Here is a 21,382-nt window from a genome sequence, read left to right as displayed (position 1 = left end):
TTGGGGTTTGTAGATAAAAAATGTTGAATTTTTGTTTGATTTCTAAATTGTATGGTTGCAGGATTAACAGAATTGACTGCTGAAAGTTCCAGGGAAGCTGTTATTTTATGAGATTTAATCGTTTATTTGAAGGCTAATAAGTGGGGTAATGGTTTTGGCGTGATTGCTGCATGATTGGGGAATGTTTTGGGTCTCTTCTGGTTAGTGATGCACTTGGGTGGGGTTAGTTTGGCTTTATACTTAACCTAGAACTGAACTGACCATCTATGGTTCTCCAACATTGGAATCGAGAACTGGACCGTCTTTTGTAAACCAAACCAAATGATTTCAAATGTCTTTTTGAACCGCAGGCCTAATGATTTTAAATGTCTTTTGGAAAGAAACTTGCCTATAGCTTTGCACTAACTCTTGCAAAATGGGCCAATCTACAAGCATAACCAATCAATTAGCCCAAGGGAGAGAATATCTTTTTATGACTTGTGGAAGTGAAGCCATTTTTCTTCTAAATCAATGTCAGACTATCAAAGTTTTAAAGCCATTATTGAGGCTCTCTACAAGGTAAGGCTAAGGGAAAATGCATTAAGGCCTTGATTTTTAGGCAACACTTTCCAAAATCGCGCATCAACTGTCTAAGGCATGCGCCTCAACTGTCTAAGGCATATGCGCCTTAGGTGTGCCTTGTATGCATCTTGCACAAAAAAACATATGAAAAGTACACACATGGAGAGTTTGTCTTGGGCTGTTGTTAAACTTTGTCTCCTACATGGTTTAAACATAAAAGAAAAACCTCTTTTGTAACTATATTTCATAGGAAAAATCAAGTAAATGATCAACCAAAGAAAACACAATCCTAAAGCTTAAGTAAGAAGCTTAATAATTAAAGTTTAGAATGTCGATTTCAACTTCAATAACCGAGTAGGACAGCTTGTACGCACCTCGACTAGGACAGCTTGTACAAACCTCCTTTTTTTTTTTTTTTCCTTCCTTCTTTCTTTTGATAACCGAGTAGGACAGCTTGTACGCACCTCGAGGATAGTGAAATGTTCAGTGCATTGAGGAGAAAAGTATTTACACCTTTATATTTAAGTTTTAATACTTTTTAACTACTTTAAAATACTTTATTTATGTCCTAAATATAAAAATTTGAAATTTGAAATGCTAACACCTCATTATCTTGAGGCTTACACCTCACCTCATGAGGGCTAATTTGCCTTGCATTATGCATTTGCCCTTAAAAACTTTGGGAACAACTAATATAATGAACAACCTTGTTCATATCATATTATGAATGCTGCAAATATGAACCACTCCAAAGCTCTATTAATTTGGCATGGTGGCACTAAGAAATATTTTGTTTAAATGTGACCTAACAGCTTTTGACATTATGATGTGTTTTTGTAGAGCTGCTCCAAACATAAACAACATGCAATTAGATTTGCTTTGGTCATGGTGAAATTGTGTCATTTTTAGAGTTTAAGTTGTTAATCTGTCAAGTTTAAATTAGTTGTTTCCAGAGAGTGAACGAGAGCTGGAGAGATAGAGGAAAGAGCTTGATTGATGAAGATGGAAGGAGGGAGGAAGAGGAAGATGATGAGGGTTGTACCAGGTCCCCAACACAGGAAATGATGGCTCATGATGGTAGACTGCTGTTGGAGTTGGAGAAGATGTTGGGTGACGGTGGCTACTGCATGTAAGTTTCAGAGGCAGGTGTGATGACCACCGATGGTGAAGTTGGTGGTGGCCACTAGTGACTTTGTTAGGTGGTGGTTTGAGTGAGAGAGAGAGAGAGATCAATGCCAAAATCTTCCTTGGTAGTTTCAGTATTTTTGTTACCTTTCAAAAGGGCATCAAACTTGGAAGAAAGGCTTTTGCTATTAAACATGTTAGTAGATTAAACAAAGAAAACTTATGGCTTTAAGGAAAGGAAGGATCATTTCTGATACAAAGCTGATGGTCATACTATTCTAATGAAGAACTACTTCAGAAAACTTAGCCTAAGGATACCTACAAGTGGAATTGTGGTGGGTCATGGTCATGGAAAGTAGTTAGGGTAAGGGATTTAGGATCCTAAAAGGTCGATGGCAGCTTTTAGGATTTGTACATGAAAATGTGAGTTTTATTCTTGTGGCTGCAAGATTTCAGAATTGGCTACTGAAGGTTCTAGGAAAGTAGCTATTTATGAGATGTAATTGTTAATTTGTAGGCCAACAGGTATAATTAGGGATCAGGCTTGGTTAATGCTTGATTGGGGAAGGATTTTGGGTTGGGAATTGGGATTGTGAGTAGTAACTTTGGAACAGTGTTTTGCTTCCTTTGTATAGAGAAAGAGGAAGATTGGGGAAGGGTTTGGAATGTGGATGAATTAACCGTAACATGATTGTATAATGTCTAGGGTGCACTCCATATGAAATCGCTGATTTGCCACTTTTCTTCTTGTCATGCTTTGTATCACCCACCCTTTCATTTGTTTGGTTGGGTTGTATCTAGAGAAAGGAAAAGAAAGAGGGAAGGAGAATTTATTAGAAGTTTCAAATGGTTTTCTCTCAAATGAAAAGATATTTGTAGGGAGATAAATAAACAATGTAAAAGCACGTAAAACAAGTTTTAAATGCTTTACATTCTCTTTGAGACAGTCATTATTGAACTATGATTGGTTGATCAAATTTTGTTCTATTAATTTTAGTTTCTCCCTGTTGAGCGTAAAAATAATCGATCTTTTGGATTTGGATATTGTCTTCATGTTGCCATTTATCTTCTTGTTCTCTTACTCTTTTTTATGTTCAATAAAATTAAAGGTCGGAATGCTTGATCCACCAAGAGAAGAAGTAAGAAATGCTTTACTTTCATGCATGACAGCTCAGGGGATAACAAGGTAACTTAAATTATCAATATTAATTTTTTTGTAATATCATGTAATCTTTTTTAATATTTTAAATATTCAAGGGTACTTTTCTAACTTGAGAGGCAACTTTAGAGTACTGCAGAATCACTGTGTCAAAAGATAGGTGCTTTCGATAACATGGGAGATTTTGGTGGACACTCTTACACTGCTTCTGAGTTTGAAGAGCTTCCAGCACTACAAAAAGCAATGGCATTACAACGCATGACACTGTTCACCCGGTATACTTGACACTTGATAATTCTTTAGTCATTTTACTTTTTTCTTGAGAATTTTAATTTTTTGAATTATATCTTGTAATTCGGGCATAATTTTTTGAATTATATCTTGTAATTCGGGCATAATTTCATAAAAGGATGCTGGTTGAAGTATTACAACACCAAAATGAAGTGGTAGGTCTCCTGAGTCTCAGTTATCAGAATGATTGTATGATCCTGATGTGTTCCCAAGGCTATGGGGGTGTCGGGGATTCAGAGCTTAGTCTCATTTAATCTAGCTCTTCCGGGGAAGTGGTGGTGGTTTGTGGTGGAACAGGAGCGGTTGTGGAGGAAAGTGGTGGGGCCAAAGTATAGGTTGGGATGGGGGAGTGATATACAGGTGAGGTGCGACAGTCACATGGACGGAGTTTGTGGAAGGGTTTCGGTCGGGGGGAGTTTTGGAAGAGGGCTTGCTTTTGGATTGGGGTGGGGGTTCGGGTCAGGTTTTGGAAGGATGAGTGGTGTGGAGTAGAAACTCTAGCTACGAGGTTTCCTTCGATTTTTCCAATTGCTCTTGATGAGGAGGCGACAGTGGTGTCTTATGCGCATGTGCAATAGCAGGTGGTAGTTTGGAATGTTGGTTTGCGTTGTGAGGTGCAGGATTGAGAGTTGGGGCAACTGGTGGATTTCTTGGGTTTTTTGTATGGCCTTAGATTTTTTTGGTTGGGTGGGGGGAGGAGAAGGGCAGGATACTTTGGGGTGGGTATGGCGGAACTCCAAAGGGGTTTGCTCAATGTCTTCTTTTTATCATTCGCTTGTGGGCGGGGATGGTGCTCCATTTTCGTGGAAGAGTGTTTGGGTGATGGGTTGTCCGTCTTAAGTCGCTTTCTTTGTGTGGACAGTGGCTTTAGAGCGTATTCTGACTATTGATAACTTGATTCGTCTTCGTCTTCGTCTTCGTCTTCGTCTTCGTCTTCATATTTTAGTTAATTGGTGTTGCATGTGCTGTGGGGATACAGAAACAGTGGACCATCTGCTTAGCCATTGTTCAGTTGCTTCACATCTATGGATGGCCATTGTTGCTCTCTTTGGTTTGGGTTCAACCAGGGTTGACAGCGGAGGTGTTGCAAAGTTGGGTTGGGGGAGGGTTGGGAAGAGACGTTGGAAGGTGTGGTTGCTTGCGGGCCACTGTTTGATGTGGTTGATTTGGTTGGAGCGGAATAAATGTACCTTCACTAGCATGACTTGGTCGGTTCCATGGTTGGAACGACATTTGCTTACTGTGTTACATAGTTGGATTATGGTTTCAGTAGATCCAGATGTGCTGACCTTTGTAGATTTTATAGAGGATTTGATTAATTAGTTATTTTGGGTTTGCTCACTTTTTAGGTAGCTTGTTAGCTAGCCCTTTAGTTGGTTTTGTATTCGTTGCATGGCTTTGATGCTTTTTTATTGAAGTTTGGTCATTTCTCAACCCCCCCCAAAAAAAAAATGTGGTGCCATAACCTGATGACTTCCCTAACATCACTTTAATGCTAAGAGGCATGTAGTTTCTGTGGAAGATTCTCCTTTAGATGTATAATGAGTAATAACACAGTTTTGGTTGCTTAATTAAGAAGCTATCTCGACATAGAAATTAGATCACGTAGTTTTATCAATCTTCACATGGAAATTCTAATCACATGATCTAATTTGAAGTTTTAGTAGCAATCGGTTGGCCTTGTGATCTTTGGAATGGGAAAATTCCAACATCTAATCACCCACATCTTTAAATTTCTAAGCTAGAATATTCTCTCTAATGACACACACATGCACACCGGCATGCCCATTGAAATTTCTCCAGAATTTTTATTTTTAAATTAAAGAATTTTTAGACTATAAATTTCAGCAGGTTAGCAAAGAACCTTTGAACATTTCTATATGGTAAAATACATTTTTTTTCATGTTTTAGGCAACTTATTTTATTTTTGCTGATAAGTACTAAGTTTTAGCTAACTATTACGTCCATCTTGTTGTACATGGTGTGGGTGACTGTTACTTGTCTCATTTGAACTTGTTTTGGCTGATGGTAATATGCTGGATGTCTTCCAATCGTAACTCGCTGCCCCTGCCTTTTTCCAGGGTTGGAAAAGGATGACTGAAAAGCTATAGTTGATTTTTGTGAATAATTACGATTTATCAGCCTGTTTAATTTAGTTACCTACTTGTACTAGTTATAGAGATTTGATTATTACTTTATTCTCTTTCATAGATTGTCTTCCGACATGAACGTTTCAGACATTAGACACTTGTGAATTATGTCAATGTGTTTTTATTTATGTCCATATTTGTTGCATTTTTGCAATGTATTTTAAATCTATGTTACATGGACTCAAATATGAGTACTGGATGTGAGTCTAGGCATCAGATCTTCATAAACCTAAAACTTAGGATATTAGAATATGCATCCAACAGTTGAGAATGGATACATATCTTAAATACTTTTATGTATTGCATATTATATAATATTGTTATATAAGATATTGTAAATTATTAAAAAATGTATTTCAAAGTAAATGAGATTCAAAAAAAATATAGAATTTATATCTCACATTCGTGTGAGAAGCTGGAAATGTTTCTTTATTAGCAAATTCTTCAAACATCATATGAAATTAGAGGATCCAAGTTTCTAAATTGGGTACGGGTATTGGACACATCCCATACCCTTACCTTTGTCATATTTGGTGGACACGGCCCACGGGTACAATGGGTTAACTAGAAGAGTGCATGTAACACAATTTAGAGATATCTCTAAAAAGATCCCAATCGTGCTGGTGACACCTAGACAGTCCATGTAACAGTTCTAAAATGTTTTGCTCATGGTAATATGGTCTGGTCATCATATATATATGAGATATTGTTTAAATCTCTCTTTTCATTACTTGCATTCTTTCTACATAATTGCCATGCTCTTTTGTGGCTTGTCTTGTATGGTTTCTACATAAGTGCTCTTTTATGGTTTCTATATAAGTGCTTTTACACATCTATTAAACATTTTCTCTTGTATTGTTTGGATTTTCAGAGTGCTTCAGATATGGTTTTGGCATATGACAATTTTGCTACAATTGTTGCGGTAAGCTTTTCTTATTTCATCTTGATGAGTAGGAATTTTATTTCCTTGGCATGTTTGTCTTCTTGAAGTCAGAAAAAATCTCATGGTTTCAATCATCTCAAGAATGAGTCATATCCAAGCAGGCTGTTGCAGAGGGAAGAGCTATATACAATAACACAAAGCAGTTTATCCGATGCATGATATCTTCGAACATTGGTGAAGTTGTTTGTATTTTTGTGGCAGCTGTACTTGGAATACCTTAAACTCTTGTTCCTGTGAGTATATTTGCTTACAGAATATGATCTTTTGTTTAATTCACTCTTATTTGTTGAAGTGTACATGTAAATGACTCGTCTGATTAGTTCTTGTTTTCAACATAAAAGTTGGTGGCATGGCATGCATATTTTTGTGTGTGAAAACTTGAACATAATTTATCATAAATTTAGCCATATACGGAGACTATTGCTTGGTGCTATGGCATACATTGGCTGTCAAGCATGACATTGTGAGTTGGAGTTTAAGGGCAGCCGCCTATGCAAATAATGGCAGAAAATAGGTCTGTATTTAGTCCACCATTCCCAGCACCTTGCATTGGCATGACCATTACTGGGTTCTCCTATTTAGGTTTCAGTATAAAAATGCATGATGCTTGATTATCTGCTATGCGCTCATGGTCCCTTGTGTAGAAAGTTTACCTTACCATGACCAAACTGGTGACAGTGGCGATGATGCATTTGTGAGGTGTAAGGGGCGTAATGGTTGTTGCAACCAGAGCTGTGAAATTTCACACTTCTCATATAATTTTGCGAAAACTTAACGATACACATGTTTTTATTTCAGAATCATATTTGTTTAGGTTTAAAATGGTTTTTTTTGGGGATTTAGTATAGTTTTTATCCAATGTATGCACTGAATTTTGTACTTTTTTTTAGAGTCTCTGCGAAGAAAGTTCACATTTTTCACTCAGCATTTAATGATTTCATCCGTGATACATTTATAATGCACCACTTTACTGTTATTTGTTTTGTTATTAATAGTTTTAGACTAGTGATATTATGTTGTGTTTCAAATTTGCAGGTTACATATGTTTAATAAATAAATATGAATACAATTAATAAAATCATATGATTCATATTTTTCAAGTTATAAAAGTAAACCAAGCCAAACCAAGTCTTAAATTCCAATAAATGGAGTCAGTTACATGAATTTTTTTTTTCCATTCGACTTTATCCAAGGCCATATAGTTAGTCAAATTAAGGAGATTCATATCTCTATTTACTACACTAGCTCACGTCAATCTAGGTCTGCTTCTTCCCCTAGCACTTCCATCTACCGTCACTGTATCTCATCTCTTTACTACTGCCTCTATTGGTCGCTGTTGTATATGACCAAACCATCGGTCTGCTTCTTCCCCTAACACTTCCATCTACCATCATTGTATCGCAACTCTTTACTACTGCCTTTGTTGGTTTCCGTTGTATATGACCAAACCATCTTAATCTATTTTCCCTCAACTTATAAAACTTACAAGTTAGAACTACATACAAAAATAATGTTCAATAAATAAAAAACAGAAGCTGATAGAAGAGAAAATGCGCAAAAATGTGTTGGCCGTTGTTATGTAACAATAGTAACGGCCGTGAAATTCAATAATACCTCTATAGCAGCCATAATGAGTAGTGGTAACTGCCCATACAGTTAGGGAATAGCATTACGTAACGATTACGACCTATTTTTAGAACACTAACTGTGACATAAATAAAATAAATTCATCCATATACTTAAAAGCTATGTCCTCATTCTATTTTCAAATATGTTATTTTATTGGATATTTTTATGTTTCCTTGATGCCATAGCGAAGTAAAGTTGAGTGATTGATTTTTCTCTTCCAGGTCCAGCTGCTCTGGGTAAATTTAGTTACTGACGGATTGCCTGCCTCTGCTATTGGTTTTAATAAGCCAGACTGTGATGTGATGAAGGCTAAACCTCGTAAGGTAATCAAATCTATGTCCTTTATAACTTTGTGGTCTTCTGCTATTTGATTACTTTTAGTCACTTTTAACCATTCCGTATAATACAATTTACAACTGAACTATGATATTTGTTTTTGTTAAATTAATTTGATCACTATGTGGCTGCTAATGTGTGGTGCTTGTAAAAGGCACAAAAAAAAAATAGAGAGTTGAAACCTTACAACCATTTGAATTAGAAAAGGATGTTGTAAGAGTCTGAACCTTTGTTGCTTTTCTCTCCTTGGTAACTTGATGAAGCATAAGTTTGATCTAAGAAGCATGGATACGGAGACAGGATGCAGGGATTCTAAAAATTTAGGATACGGACACAGAAAATATGGGAAAAAGATATTTTTATACATTTTTATTCACTATGTATAAAAATATAAGTTTAGGATACATAGATTTGAGAGATATCGATGTATATGTGGGCGTATTTTTATTTTTTTTCTACTTTTCTCCTCAAATCAGCTTTCTAAAATTATAAGAAAAATCTACGAAGGTGTTCTGAGTATCCAATCACAGGGCATGTGTCCATGAAGTATCTCCAACGTATCCTACAGAAAAAGTAATAATTAAAAACATTAACACGCTACATGGTGTGTCAGACACATGGACATGTGTGTACCCACCATGTCGGTGCCTCTTAGAGTTTGATTAATTTTTCTTCGTTTACGAATTATGTAAAATCCATACACATGGACATGTGTGTACCCACCATGTCGGTGCCTCTTAGAGTTTGATTAACTTTTCTTCGTTTACGAATTATGTAAAATCCATTGGTGCTTCAAGATGGCAGAATATGTCCCGATGATAATAGGGTTTTACAATAGATAATTTTATTTAGACCTATGTTTCAATGGTTTATGCTATCTATTGTCTTTAAAAAATTCAAAATTTTATAGAATTGTATGATTGTTGGTCTTTGAAGGAAATTGTTTGATTTTAGATAGCACTTGTGGAAAGTTTTTATTTTTATTTTTCTATTTTTTGTGAACTGTTCCTGCAATGTTAAGAGATGTGATTGATTTATTTATTTTTGAAAAGTGAAAAATAGACACCGTAAGCATCTGTCTATTATGCATCATAAACAAAACAAAACTTTTGGTTAATGCTAGTATTGGACCTTCCATTGTGTTTGGTATCAAGAATTGTGTTACATGGGCTTGTCACATTACCCCCGTGTTCGGACCATGAAAGATGATATAGTATAGGCGAAAGTGTGGACACTGATACTGTTACCAATGGAAGAAGAGGGGAACAGAATGAAACATGGTCAAAGAGAAAATTTCATTACATGGTTGGAATTTATCATTTTTGGAGCTGGAAACCTAGGTTGAATAGGTTGCCAAAGGCAATCATAGTTGTGATGGTGATCTAGACTTCTCCATACAGGTGCAGCTATAAGAAAATGTTTGAACTATAAATAATTTATTGGCAAAATTTACAAACAAAAGCTCGAGTTTTCTATGTTTTTAAATAATATAATTTATTGTTTATATAGCAAAATAACCTCTAATATTATATATGCTTATGACTTCTCAGCCACCATTAAGTGAGTCTGTAATACTAACACCAAATCTGAACAGGCTGACACTTAACTTTGTCCTTGTATCCCAATATTGTCCTCGTATCCCAAGCTTTTGAATTAGAAAGATTATACTATTAGATTTGCACTCACATGTGTTTAGTTGTGGTTTTGTGAAAACATCCATATTGTTTATACGTCGTTTTCATATTGTTTTGATTTTTTGGTGAAAACAGTTTTCATGTTGTTTCCTAAAAACTGGGTTGCTTTTAGAAAATTTTCCTGGAAAATAGTTTGCCAATTTTTCTTTGTTTCTTGGAAAATGTAAACTGATAGCAACAAACGAACACAACCAATCATGCCTATAGGTATCCTTGTACATGTAAAATAGCTGAAATGACTCACTTGGTTTTCCTCTATTTAGATGAACAACCTTAAATGCGCTCAATGTTCTTTTTGACATGGAGAATAGAGGAAGTTAAATTTACAAAAAGTTGAAAATTTCTTGTGGAGAAACTAACTCTTTATCTAGGTTGACTTTATCAAGGTCAACATGGAATTGTAGAAATGATTTATAAATTTCATATGGTAGGAAATATGATACGGATGCGAGACACAGATATGACATGATACAAAGACAACACCATGATAATTTTCCAAGAAATAGCATACAACACTACCAAGGACGCAACAAAAAATAAATATATATTGAAAAAAAATAAAAATTTCTTTCATTTTTTATACTGAAATACATATATCTTTTGTTAGCTAAACAATAAAAACCACTTTTCACATTCTACATATTAGAAAAGAAGTGCGAACAAAAAGTTCAAATATCTTTTTTAGAATGTTCAATTCACAAAAAAATTGGAAGGCTTTGTTCCTAAAATTTAAAAAATTTGAAAGAGGGGGATTAAGTTATATATCCACATTGTTTTTATTTTATTATTGGATCCCAAGTAATTTTCTTCAAACTTGCAGTGTGTTTTGTGTGTGTCTAAGCAATGGACATGTGTGTCTCCCAAATGTTCGAAGTGTGTTTGGTTTAAAAAAAAAAAATATGTTGGACAGGTTTGGATAAAAAATATGTAGGACAGGTTTGGATGAGTGGCTCACATGTATCGGGGAGTATGCAATGAGTGTTGATGTCCGACGTCCATCATTTTATTACGAGTGTCCATGCTCTTAGGTCATAAGAGTTAAAAGTATTTAGCCTATCGCCTTAACTTTAAAAAAATAATAATAATAATAATAAAGGAAATGTGTTATAGCTGTTTCAGCAAGAAGCTGGTGGGGTGCATTTTAATTGTGAAAGATTTTCCCAATTCTGTTCTGAGCATGGAAGAGCTTTGACATGATTGCAGTTCCAAGTGTTTGAGTTGAGAAGTTGAATACCTTAAATTATTTCCTGGTAAAGTCTAAAACCATCCTATTTTCATGTCTTTTACAAAAATTACACTTGTAAAGTCACCTCTATTAACTAAAATCTAATTGAAGAGTAAATTTATTTGTTGATGGTACCTTCTAGTGGATTGTCTTAAGAAATATGTTGTAGCATATTAGTGTTGGAATACATACTCGTATCAAGTTCTTCCACAAATTTAAGATGTGAACTCGTGCCACACAAGAGGTTGCACTTTGTATAATATATGCATTAGTACGGTTGAAAACTTGTTGCATACTAAAAAGTTCTGAAATTTATCTTTTTATATTTTTATTCTTGGTGCATTCTTCTTCTGTATACGAACTCGGTGGATCTGCTCTAACCCTCAAAAATAGGAAGAAAAGAAAAGAAGAGGGGGTGGGAGGTGGGGTGGGTTTGATACCCCCAGCCTCCATTTGTTTAAAAGGATATGTGAGGGTACGAAAAGTTTTGTGTTAAATTTTTTCTTAATAGTGGGCCATTTTCTGGGCAGTAGGGTTCATGGCGACTGCTGCTAGGGTATGGTATGTGCTCTGATGCCATGTGAATTTACAAACAATATGTGTATTATCTCCATAAACAACGATTACAAGCTCTAAATATATATACCAAGAATTAAATACTAATTAGGAAACAATAATTAAACGCACTAATCTCCCCTCAAAATAATATTACAGTTTCCACAATTCCATAATGATGGTTCTTTGTTTCTTGTATAATTCATTGAATTGTGAATCTAGTAGTGCGTTCAAGTGTTTTTTTTTTTCTTAGAAAGGGAAAAACTTTCTTATTTCTATGATTTTACTTTTTTGTTTGTTTGAATGTGCAGGTTAATGAAACTGTTGTCAGTGGTTGGCTATTCTTTCGTTATCTAGTTATTGGAGGTATAGTCTGTTAGCACTTCTTTGTTTTTCACCTTGTGGTCCAATTTGCAGAATGCTTCTTACAGCATATCCATGAGAGAAATTTGGACGAGTATTTCACATGTTCACTATTCAAGTTTTGCAAAGATCAATAGCAGGAGGTTGATTTTAGTTCAATTTTTTGAACTGTTGTATGACTGAATTATTTGGTTTTTGTAGCTTATGTTGGACTTGCCACCATTGCGGGATTCATATGGTGGTTTGTTTTTGCTGATAGTGGGCCTAAATTACCATATGTTGAATTGGTAAGTTGTATCTCATATTAGACTACTGTGTGATATTTGCTGCGTTTGTTTTTGGTTTTGTATGACATCAGACCATGCTTTTGAAAGTCGCCAACTTTATAAACTCAACAAAATTTGACTTCAGATTAGTGTGGATAGAACTACATACAGGCAAAACGAGGCGATGGCACCCTTGAGTTCACTAATTTCACCCACATATATATTTCTGTACATACATGAAAGATGAGAAATACGTTGTTTTCCATTATTGGCCTCTCGTGTTTTTTAATTTTTTAACAAAATTTGTTTAGTGGCCTCTTCCAGTCCCTTATATCTTGTAGGTGCTCCACTGATTCTATTTTTTGTGTTGATAAATTTTGAAATTATCATTGGGTTTCCTAATTAATAACTACCTACATTGGTTAATTATGATTTGTGCCTTTCTCTATCTTCTCTATGTTTTTATGGATATAAACTATTAATACAATACATATATATACACACATGCTACTCTGTTTCAAAGGGTTTGGCTGAATGGTTGGGTTGAGGAAGGGGAAGGGGTTGAAGGGTACGTCAATTTGGCCCCTCCCAATATAAATCCTGGTTCCACCCTTGCACATTAGATGTCTTAATATAAACAGATCCAAATTCAAAGAAATACATTTTGGAAGAATAGTGAAATATTTGACCAAATTTCGGAAAATCCAGACTTAGAATTTAGACAGAAATGTCTTGAGTTTTATTTTATTCTAATTTAAATTCAAGCTAAATCCAATAGAAAATTCAGCTCTAGATATTTAAGAATTTAATTCCCACTTTAATCCATGAAGTTGGAAATTCAGGAAATATCAGATTAGGATTGATTTCAAAATTGGCTATGTTAGAGACTTGTCCCACGTTGCTTCTCTAAGCCGTCCAAGCTTGGTTCATGTGGCCTAGAGGTTTCTTCACCTATAATTAATTAATTTTGAGCTAGATGTCTCCAAATTTGTTACAGGCTGACTGAAAAAATGTGGTTAACCTTGCATCAGTGTCCCTATTATGAGTTGATTTATCGGTTATAACATATTAAAGCGATGGTCTACAAATTTGAGGACAAGTTTATGTTCACACTTGGCTTGACAATAGTAAATGGAATTGCTTCACTTTCTTCTTTTTGGCTTCCCTTTATATAATTTCTAATGGGCAAATTACATATACCTCCATCGAGGTTTACCTAAATTATAGATACCCCCCTCAGGTTTCGAAAATTACAGATACCCCCCTGAGGTTTATATTTTCATAACAAATTGCTCCCTGAGGTTTATATTTTCATAACAATTTACCCCCTAATTTGTTATGCAAATAGTACCTTCAGGGGGGTATCTGTAATTTTTCAAACCTCAGGGGGTATCTATAATTTTGCTAAACCTCGAGGGGGTATATGTAATTTGCCCATTTCTAATTGTCAATATATTTGTATTTGATCTTTCAAATTGCTATGACTTTACATCTAGCTGTGAAAATATTCTAGCTGCCGTCTGGGCTGTGTGTCTTTCAGTTTCTATTCAGAACCAAATTATACAATAAGCAGCTATGTAGAGCTACGAAGCGTGTGTACGGGTATGTGTATTGGTACGATACCGGTGAGAGTCGATATGGTAAAATCTAAAAAAGGTAGGGTACAAGTACAGTTAGGTCCGTTTGTAAAAACATATTTTTATTTTTGATTTTGAGTAATGTAATACAAAAATTAGTTTAATGCTTTAGTTTGTTAAGAAGAACCAACTTACAATTTAATGGCAAAAAGTAAAGGTATAAACAAAAATTACATGTCATTATATTAAATAACTTACAAGTCATAACTTAGTTTTAAAATCATGCTAAGCTTAAAAAAAGAACAAATAAATAATGTCTAATGAAACTAATTTTACCTCTATATAGAACAAAATATTGTTTTGATTAAGGTATGGTATGGCTTCAGTACATACTAGGTGTGTCTGGGGTACAGCAAAAACTAAGAAAAAAAAATTTGGTACATTTTTCGTGTACAATATGCATGAAGAAGTACCATACGAAGTACAAATACCCATGGTTGACAGAATCATATGATTCACGATTCGATTCATACGATTAGATACAAGTTTCAAAAAAAAAAAGATTCGAATTGTGCTGTTGAATCAGAAATTGATTGAATCGTACGATTCAATTTACGATTCACTATGATTCATTTTGATTCACTACGATTCACTACGATTCAGTTCTATTTTTATTTTTGTTTACATAATGCATGAAACGACGTCATTTTCGCCAAACTATGAAGATATATTGAAGAGATACATGGTACAGGTACAATATGTTTGTCGAAATACCCATGTTGCATAGATACAGAGTAATATAAATAGAATTTTCGATTCTGCAAGTTTAAAAAATGGTTTGTTCTAATGAATGTATCATTTAGTCTTTTACATGATGGAATTAAATGGAAATTTTAAATTTGGTTTGAACTTAATTATTATTATTATTATTTTTAAAAGGACTCTGCTAACACTTCATATGTCTTTTTTTCAACAATAAGCATTCAGCATTTTATTGTTGATCCCATGATCTGCATTGACAATGGTTTGATTTTCTGTTCAACAAAATTATTAGTTGTGCATGCCCCTAAATTATCCTTTTTCTACACTAACATTTTGTACTACACTATCTCAGATGAATTTTGACACTTGTTCACAAGGGATACAAGTTATCCATGTAGTATATTCAATGATCGGCACCCATCAACTGTGTCAATGACAGTGCTTGTTGTTGTTGAGATGTTCAATGCATTGAATAATCTCAGTGAAAATCAATCTCTCCTGTAAGTATTCACTTGAACCTCAAACTTCATCTCAACTTTGATACTGTCTCTGTCCCCAAATCGATTCATTTGAATGCTGAATGTGTGACATGTAAAAACATGGTTATAGCTAGTTTCTTGGATTTCCATCTTCTTCCCATAAGGTACTGTATAAAATCAAATTAGGGAAGAATAAAGATTTTTAATTTTTCACTAATACAAGTGGCCATGAAACACTTTTAAAGGTGATAGATTTGGAATACTGCTTTTCATTAAGATACTACTTCTTGGCTTCTCAGAAGTGCAGCAAACTAAACTGCATGAAGAATACCATTGAAAATAGTGTTTGCAAAGCAAAGTGTAGTTTAAAGGCTTTGAAAGAACAAAATTGACCACTTGTAAATTTGGTTGTTCTGTTTCTCCTAAATATATATATATATATATATATATTTAAATAAACAAAAATAAAATAAAATCTCAACTGTTCATTTGACCCAATGTTTCCACAACCAAGCACATTCACACTTGCAGGTCTGAAGACTCTGCACACATACAATGCCAAAACTTCCATCCTTTCAATTGGCCTATTTTAATGCAGTTGAGATGCTGAAATCCTCAGACTCCCTTCCAAATGTAAACAATTTTCTTCAAATCGGGAAGTTTATTGTTGGAATTCTGTTTGTTCTTTGTACTATATATTTATAGATAGAAGGTGCAGAGATCAAGGCTTTCTTTAAAATTCCTGCTGTATTTGTTGACCAATGATAGGTTCAGAGTCAGCTATGTTAACCATCTTTTATAATTTCAAGCTACTATTATAAGTGAAAGTCATATTTTTGTCTTTCATTCTCAGTTGTAGATGTTGTTGTTTGAAAAAGAAAATAAATAAATACCACTAACCTGTACTTTATTTTTAGTGTTATCCCGCCCTGGAGTAATCTGTGGCTTGTTGGTTCAATTGTACTGACCATGCTCCTTCATATTCTTATCTTGTACGTGCGACCTCTGTCTATTCTTTTTTCCGTAAGTGATTTATCTTCTACTTCTATCTATTTACTGCAATTTCTTTTTTATGATTCGACTTTTTTGCCCCCTTACATGAGGTTGTTAATTAAAATATTTGAATTTTGTGCTGCAGGTGACGCCATTGTCTTGGGCTGAGTGGATTGTTGTTTTGTATCTTTCATTTCCTGTAAGTAGTTTGATTACATTCCTTGTTTGCTGATGTTCATATTCTCTCTTTGAGTATCGGCGCTTATTATCTTGCCATGTTGGTACATTTTCTGCTTCTTTATGATATTGTTAAAATTAATAGACAAATGACATGAATTGCTACTTTTTTCTTGTTATTGATAGAGAGTGGTATTCTCTGCCCCTGTCAAATGTGTTGCACATGTGTACCTGATTACTGCATTTCACTATTGTGGGTTAGTTTCCCTTGGAATGTAGGTGTTTGGTGTAGCTTATAAGCTGCTTTTATCACCTTTTAACTTATATTAAGTTAAAAATGAGTATTTGGTGTAGCTTAATGGGATCGACTTATGGCTTAACACAGCCTATTTTGGCCCCAAATAAGCTGTTTATTGCAACCACCGAAAGAGGTGCTTCTCAGCTTATAGTTTATGCAGAAAGCTGTGTTAATGGGTGAAATTATTTAAACATCCCTTGGATTTTGCAAGAATTACAGCTATGCCACTATATGAATACCCCAACCATTCATTTCACTGCTTCTCTCCCTCATGACTCTCTCTCTCTCTCTCTCTCTACTCATTTTCTTTGATTCTTTCGACTTGGCAACATGACCTGCTGACAACTACCGAAGATGGGTAATGATCGGCCGACAACTTTTGAAGATGGGTGACGACAATCAGATATGTGTAACGAAGGCAACTCGTTGCCTAGATGACAAGCACCTGAACTTGTTGATGATTTTGGCTCAGTTCTTTACTATCTTTGATCCCTTTGCTACAGATTTGGGTTTGATGATTTTGGATCACAACCACCAATTAGATTTCAATTTTGATTTGTACTTTGCTTTCTACGATGGTGGTTGTTAATCTGTAGCAATTTATGGAAGAATCCAATCCACAATTTAGGGTTTTTGTAATGATTTTGAGAAGAAAAAAATCCAATTTACGGATTAGGGTTTTGTGCAGTTCATGATGCTCTAGTCATGGAACAACGGGAATTCAATCGATGTTAAATCAAACCCAAAAACCATTGCGTACATGTATAATACATGTCACGACCCGAACCCGCCCCTATGGGTTAAGGCCATAACCGGCCAGTAATCACGAGATTACCTACGGCCACAAACCAAATAAGACAAAACTCATCAGAGTAAAGGGGCCAAACGGAAGCAAATTTAAAACTTTATCCATAGAGTTGTGCTTATATGCACATCATAACATTCCACATTTACATATGTTAATAAGAAAGTATAGTAGCATAAGATTCTGTACAGACAGCATCATTCAAATCTAAGTCAGCCAACCAAAACTATACACAGACGTATACCAAAGTCCTCGCCAACATGACGAAAATACACAGAATGGCAAAAGGGCGAAGACGTGTCTCGTGCGTGAGACGCAAGGGCTGACTCTTCAAAACTTTGGTTGTTCCATACAGACTTCACTGAGGCTGGGTCTGGACCTCTCTTGGCTCACCTACAAACACATGAATGAGCGTGAGCGAAAGCCCAGTGAACAATATCAAATAAAGAATATACATTGGAATAATATACCTCAAACGGCCTTGGGCCCAGTTTATATTTCTAACTAATACACACATACATAGACATATGTAAGTTAGGTAACTGCGGTTCCAAACACATCATACGGCCTCGGGCCCAATTCATTAGTATCATTCAGGTCAAACTGGCCTTTGGCCCATTCATACATTCATGTCAAACTGTTATTCGTGTCAAACTATCATTCGTGTCAAACTGGCCTTTGGCCCATTCATTTATTCATGTCGAAACGGCCTCTGGCCCATTCATTTATTCATGTCGAAACGGCCTCTGGCCCATTCATTCATTCTTGTCAGAACGGCCTCTGGCCCATCCATTCGTTCTTGTCAAAACGGCCTCTGGCCCATCCATTCGTTCTTGTCAAAACGGCCTCTAGCCCATCCATTAATTCTTGTTAGAACGGCCTCTGGCCCATCCATTCGCTCTTGTCAAAACGGCCTCTGGCCACTACAAGAAAATCAGGTTTTAGCAGCGTTTTTTATTGCAGCGGCCTAAAAAATGCTGCTACAGATGGGCTATTGTAGCGGTTATTAACCACAACTAAAAATTAAATTTTTAGTAACATTTTTTACCTAAAACGCTGCAATATATTTTTTAATAATGACGGTTTGTACACAACCGTTACTAAAAAGCCAATCAAAATAGAGGCCCGCCAAATTGAACTCTGATTTCGCGCGAAATCAGATTTTTTTTCCGTGAGGAGTGGATAACATATCAGAATTTCAGTCCAAAAAAAAAAAATAAAATCGTTCAACTCATCTAAAACTGTGCCCTAGTCCAGCACCCCTGTTTGGCGAAGCATCAGAGCTCATCCTCCCCCGCGGCGACGTATCGGCGTTCATCCTTCCCCGCAGCATTCATCATCGTCCCACTGTGATTTCAAGGTCAGTTTGCTTTCTCTGTCTCTGTTTCTCTTTCTCTATCCCTTTCTTTCTTCTTGTCTCTCGGTTTATCTCTCTGCCATTCTCCCTTTCTTCTACTATCTCTGTCTATGTTTTTCCTATACTGTCTTCGGTCAAGTTTGGGTCAATGAAATTCATTGTTAATCTACGACTTGCCACTCCATTCAGTGCTTCTAATATCTCCAAAACTTCTCTACTTTGAAGGATTTCATGATCATCTTGAATGATTTTGATTTGGAAAAATAATTTAGAAAATAGAAAAAAAAAATTGTTGGTATTCAATATATGTATGTACTGACCCCGACCTAGATTTCCATGTGCCGAGTCACACATCAGAAATCTACAAGGGGCAATGAACCCAAACGACATCCCTTGACTAGCCCCTTTGGGAAGCAATGAGCCCAGAGGACATCCCTTGACTATCTGTTTTGGGGAATTCCCATGGTTGTTGTTATATATCTATTAAATAGATGCGTATGATATTAGAGAACTTTTAAATATAAAATGCTAACACTATATGTTGATAATCAGTTCATGTATAGTATGTTCAATGAAAATTTGAAGAAGATTGAGATTAACCAGTAGTATGTTCAACAAAAATTCAAAGATTGAGATTAACGGGCCATAGAGATCAACCCAATCACTATAACACCTTGGGAGATTATCCCATTTAATTACCTCCATTAAGGAGAGTCAAGGGGAAAAATAAACCAAGAAAAAAGAAAAAGGAAATAAAATTAAGAATGATAAAAAAGAGAATATTGAGGAGAATGCATCACCACTAAGTCAACTGCAACAGAGAGTTTGTAGAAGCACTTAACATGGAATAACTTATAGCAGCCAAAACCACTGTTTTTCTCAAACAAAAAAAGTTACAATTTTGCACAAAGAGTTTTCTTTCTGGAACAACAATGGTGGCATAAATGATACTCATGTACATATATCTCCTTATATTATTATTTGAAAAAGTGAACCCACTAGATGTTTCCATTAACATATAAATATTAAGTTCAACTTTTGTCTTCTTGAGGTTAGGGATGTTTTGTGGGTGCTACGGCTTGTCATGTCCTGATGTATATATTGCATAACCACTTTTAGTTCTTCAAGCACTTGCAATAATTGGTCATAGAAATTATGGTCTGTTTGGAAATCAACTTTTTAGTGCCTATTTAGTTAAAATATGAGGTGAAAAAAATTAGTGTTTGGGAATGATTTTGACTTCTACACAAAAACATGCAAATAGTAGAGAGAATGGAAGGAATTTTTGACCTTTTTTATGATTTTATGATTTTTTTTTGTGACTTTTTAGCTAAGCCAAACAATCCCTTAGAACCATATTTCTTTCTGTCACCAAGGCACTCTTATTTGTGAGTTGGCATAATAGGGGGAAATTTTACTCAAATCAGGGGGAAAAAAATTCTGGGATGCACATCACAGAAAATTTGCAGACACTATTCATTTTTGTTTTGTAGTTTATTTTTGTTTTGAAGTTTATAGTCAAATATTTTATTTTTGTTTGAAAATTTATATTCAAACAATACAAATATTCAAATTTTTTCTAGTGCGCTTTCTGGTGTGTCCTGCAACTAGTCTGAATTCTTGGCTTCTCAACTCTGTGTGTTAAACTCTGTTATGCATGACTGTAAGGGTGGGAGGTAGTGTTAATAGTAAGGGGGTTGTGGCTTGTGGTTGGCTTTTGCTGTTCTGCACTGGTCTGCTGTCATTGATGCTTTGGGTACATTTAGATGTGCAATGGGGCTGCTCCTAGTGTACTGGTGGCACAACTAGGTTTCATTGTTTGTGAGTTATCCATTAGGCTGTTTGAGAGTTATCCATTTGGGAGACTTGAGCAGCTTTTTGATTTCTTCCGAATGATGTCATTTTATTTTACCACGGTCGGTAACTATTTTTGCACTATGGTATGTTATTTATGCCATCTTGAGCTGTGAATCTCTGCTATGTTGTGAGCTTTGATTGAAATTAGTGTTGGAATCTGTTGCTGCAGGATTGGAATGTTAGTTTTTGAGGATAATGTTAATTGTTTATTGGTTTATTACTTCTTCGTTTCATGTATCTGCGAACAAAAAATATTAATTTTTTGGGAGGGGAAGCACTTAATTAGTGACTTTCTTGTGAATTAATTTTGTTGATATTGGTTGTGCTAAACATTTAATATTACAAGTTAAGTTGTTTCTGTTTAGTGTCTAGAACTTGATGATGTTGATGTCATCTATTCCTATACAATTCTCTTTCACATCAGTGTCTGCTTGTTATCATTTACTTTGGTGTTACTTGTCACACGCATAAATGGTGCTGTAGAAGAATGTGATTTAACTGACGAAAAAAGAGCGAGATTAGAAATGAACTATGCATGCAGTACTTGAAGTTCTTTGAGAGTTTGATATATATTGTTGGACCCATTCGCTAATAGCTTTAGCTTTGCAGCTGATTGTTTTCTTGACACATTATTAACTATGAAACACAGATACTAAAAAAACTATACGTGTACATTGTATACATTACGTGAGTAGAATGCTGCATGTTATAATTACTCAAATAAAAGCTGAATCCCTAATCTGGACACCAATCGATGTGCCACAAGTTTAGTGTGGATTA

At 35.2% G+C, this 21,382-nt stretch overlaps 1 protein-coding gene across 1 annotated transcript in view; it reads left to right on the top strand.

The window, feature by feature from the left end:
* LOC114270374 (calcium-transporting ATPase 3, endoplasmic reticulum-type) overlaps positions 1 to 21,382 on the top strand; it is a 213,573-nt gene that overhangs the window by 180,333 nt on the left and 11,858 nt on the right. The window contains 11 exon segments of the mRNA XM_082905147.1: positions 2,796 to 2,825; positions 4,204 to 4,264; positions 6,158 to 6,208; positions 6,331 to 6,462; positions 8,080 to 8,181; positions 11,980 to 12,034; positions 12,233 to 12,318; positions 14,989 to 15,007; positions 15,010 to 15,136; positions 16,033 to 16,138; positions 16,254 to 16,307. Coding sequence (XP_082761273.1) covers positions 2,796 to 2,825; positions 4,204 to 4,264; positions 6,158 to 6,208; positions 6,331 to 6,462; positions 8,080 to 8,181; positions 11,980 to 12,034; positions 12,233 to 12,318; positions 14,989 to 15,007; positions 15,010 to 15,136; positions 16,033 to 16,138; positions 16,254 to 16,307 — 823 coding nt within the window.

This window comes from Camellia sinensis, chromosome 14 (assembly GCF_055761805.1).
Source record: "Camellia sinensis isolate YWXY chromosome 14, ASM5576180v1, whole genome shotgun sequence".
NCBI classification, from domain to species: Eukaryota; Viridiplantae; Streptophyta; class Magnoliopsida; order Ericales; family Theaceae; genus Camellia; species Camellia sinensis.
Note: the sequence above shows the minus strand (reverse complement) of the source record. Positions and strands in the feature narration are given on the sequence as shown.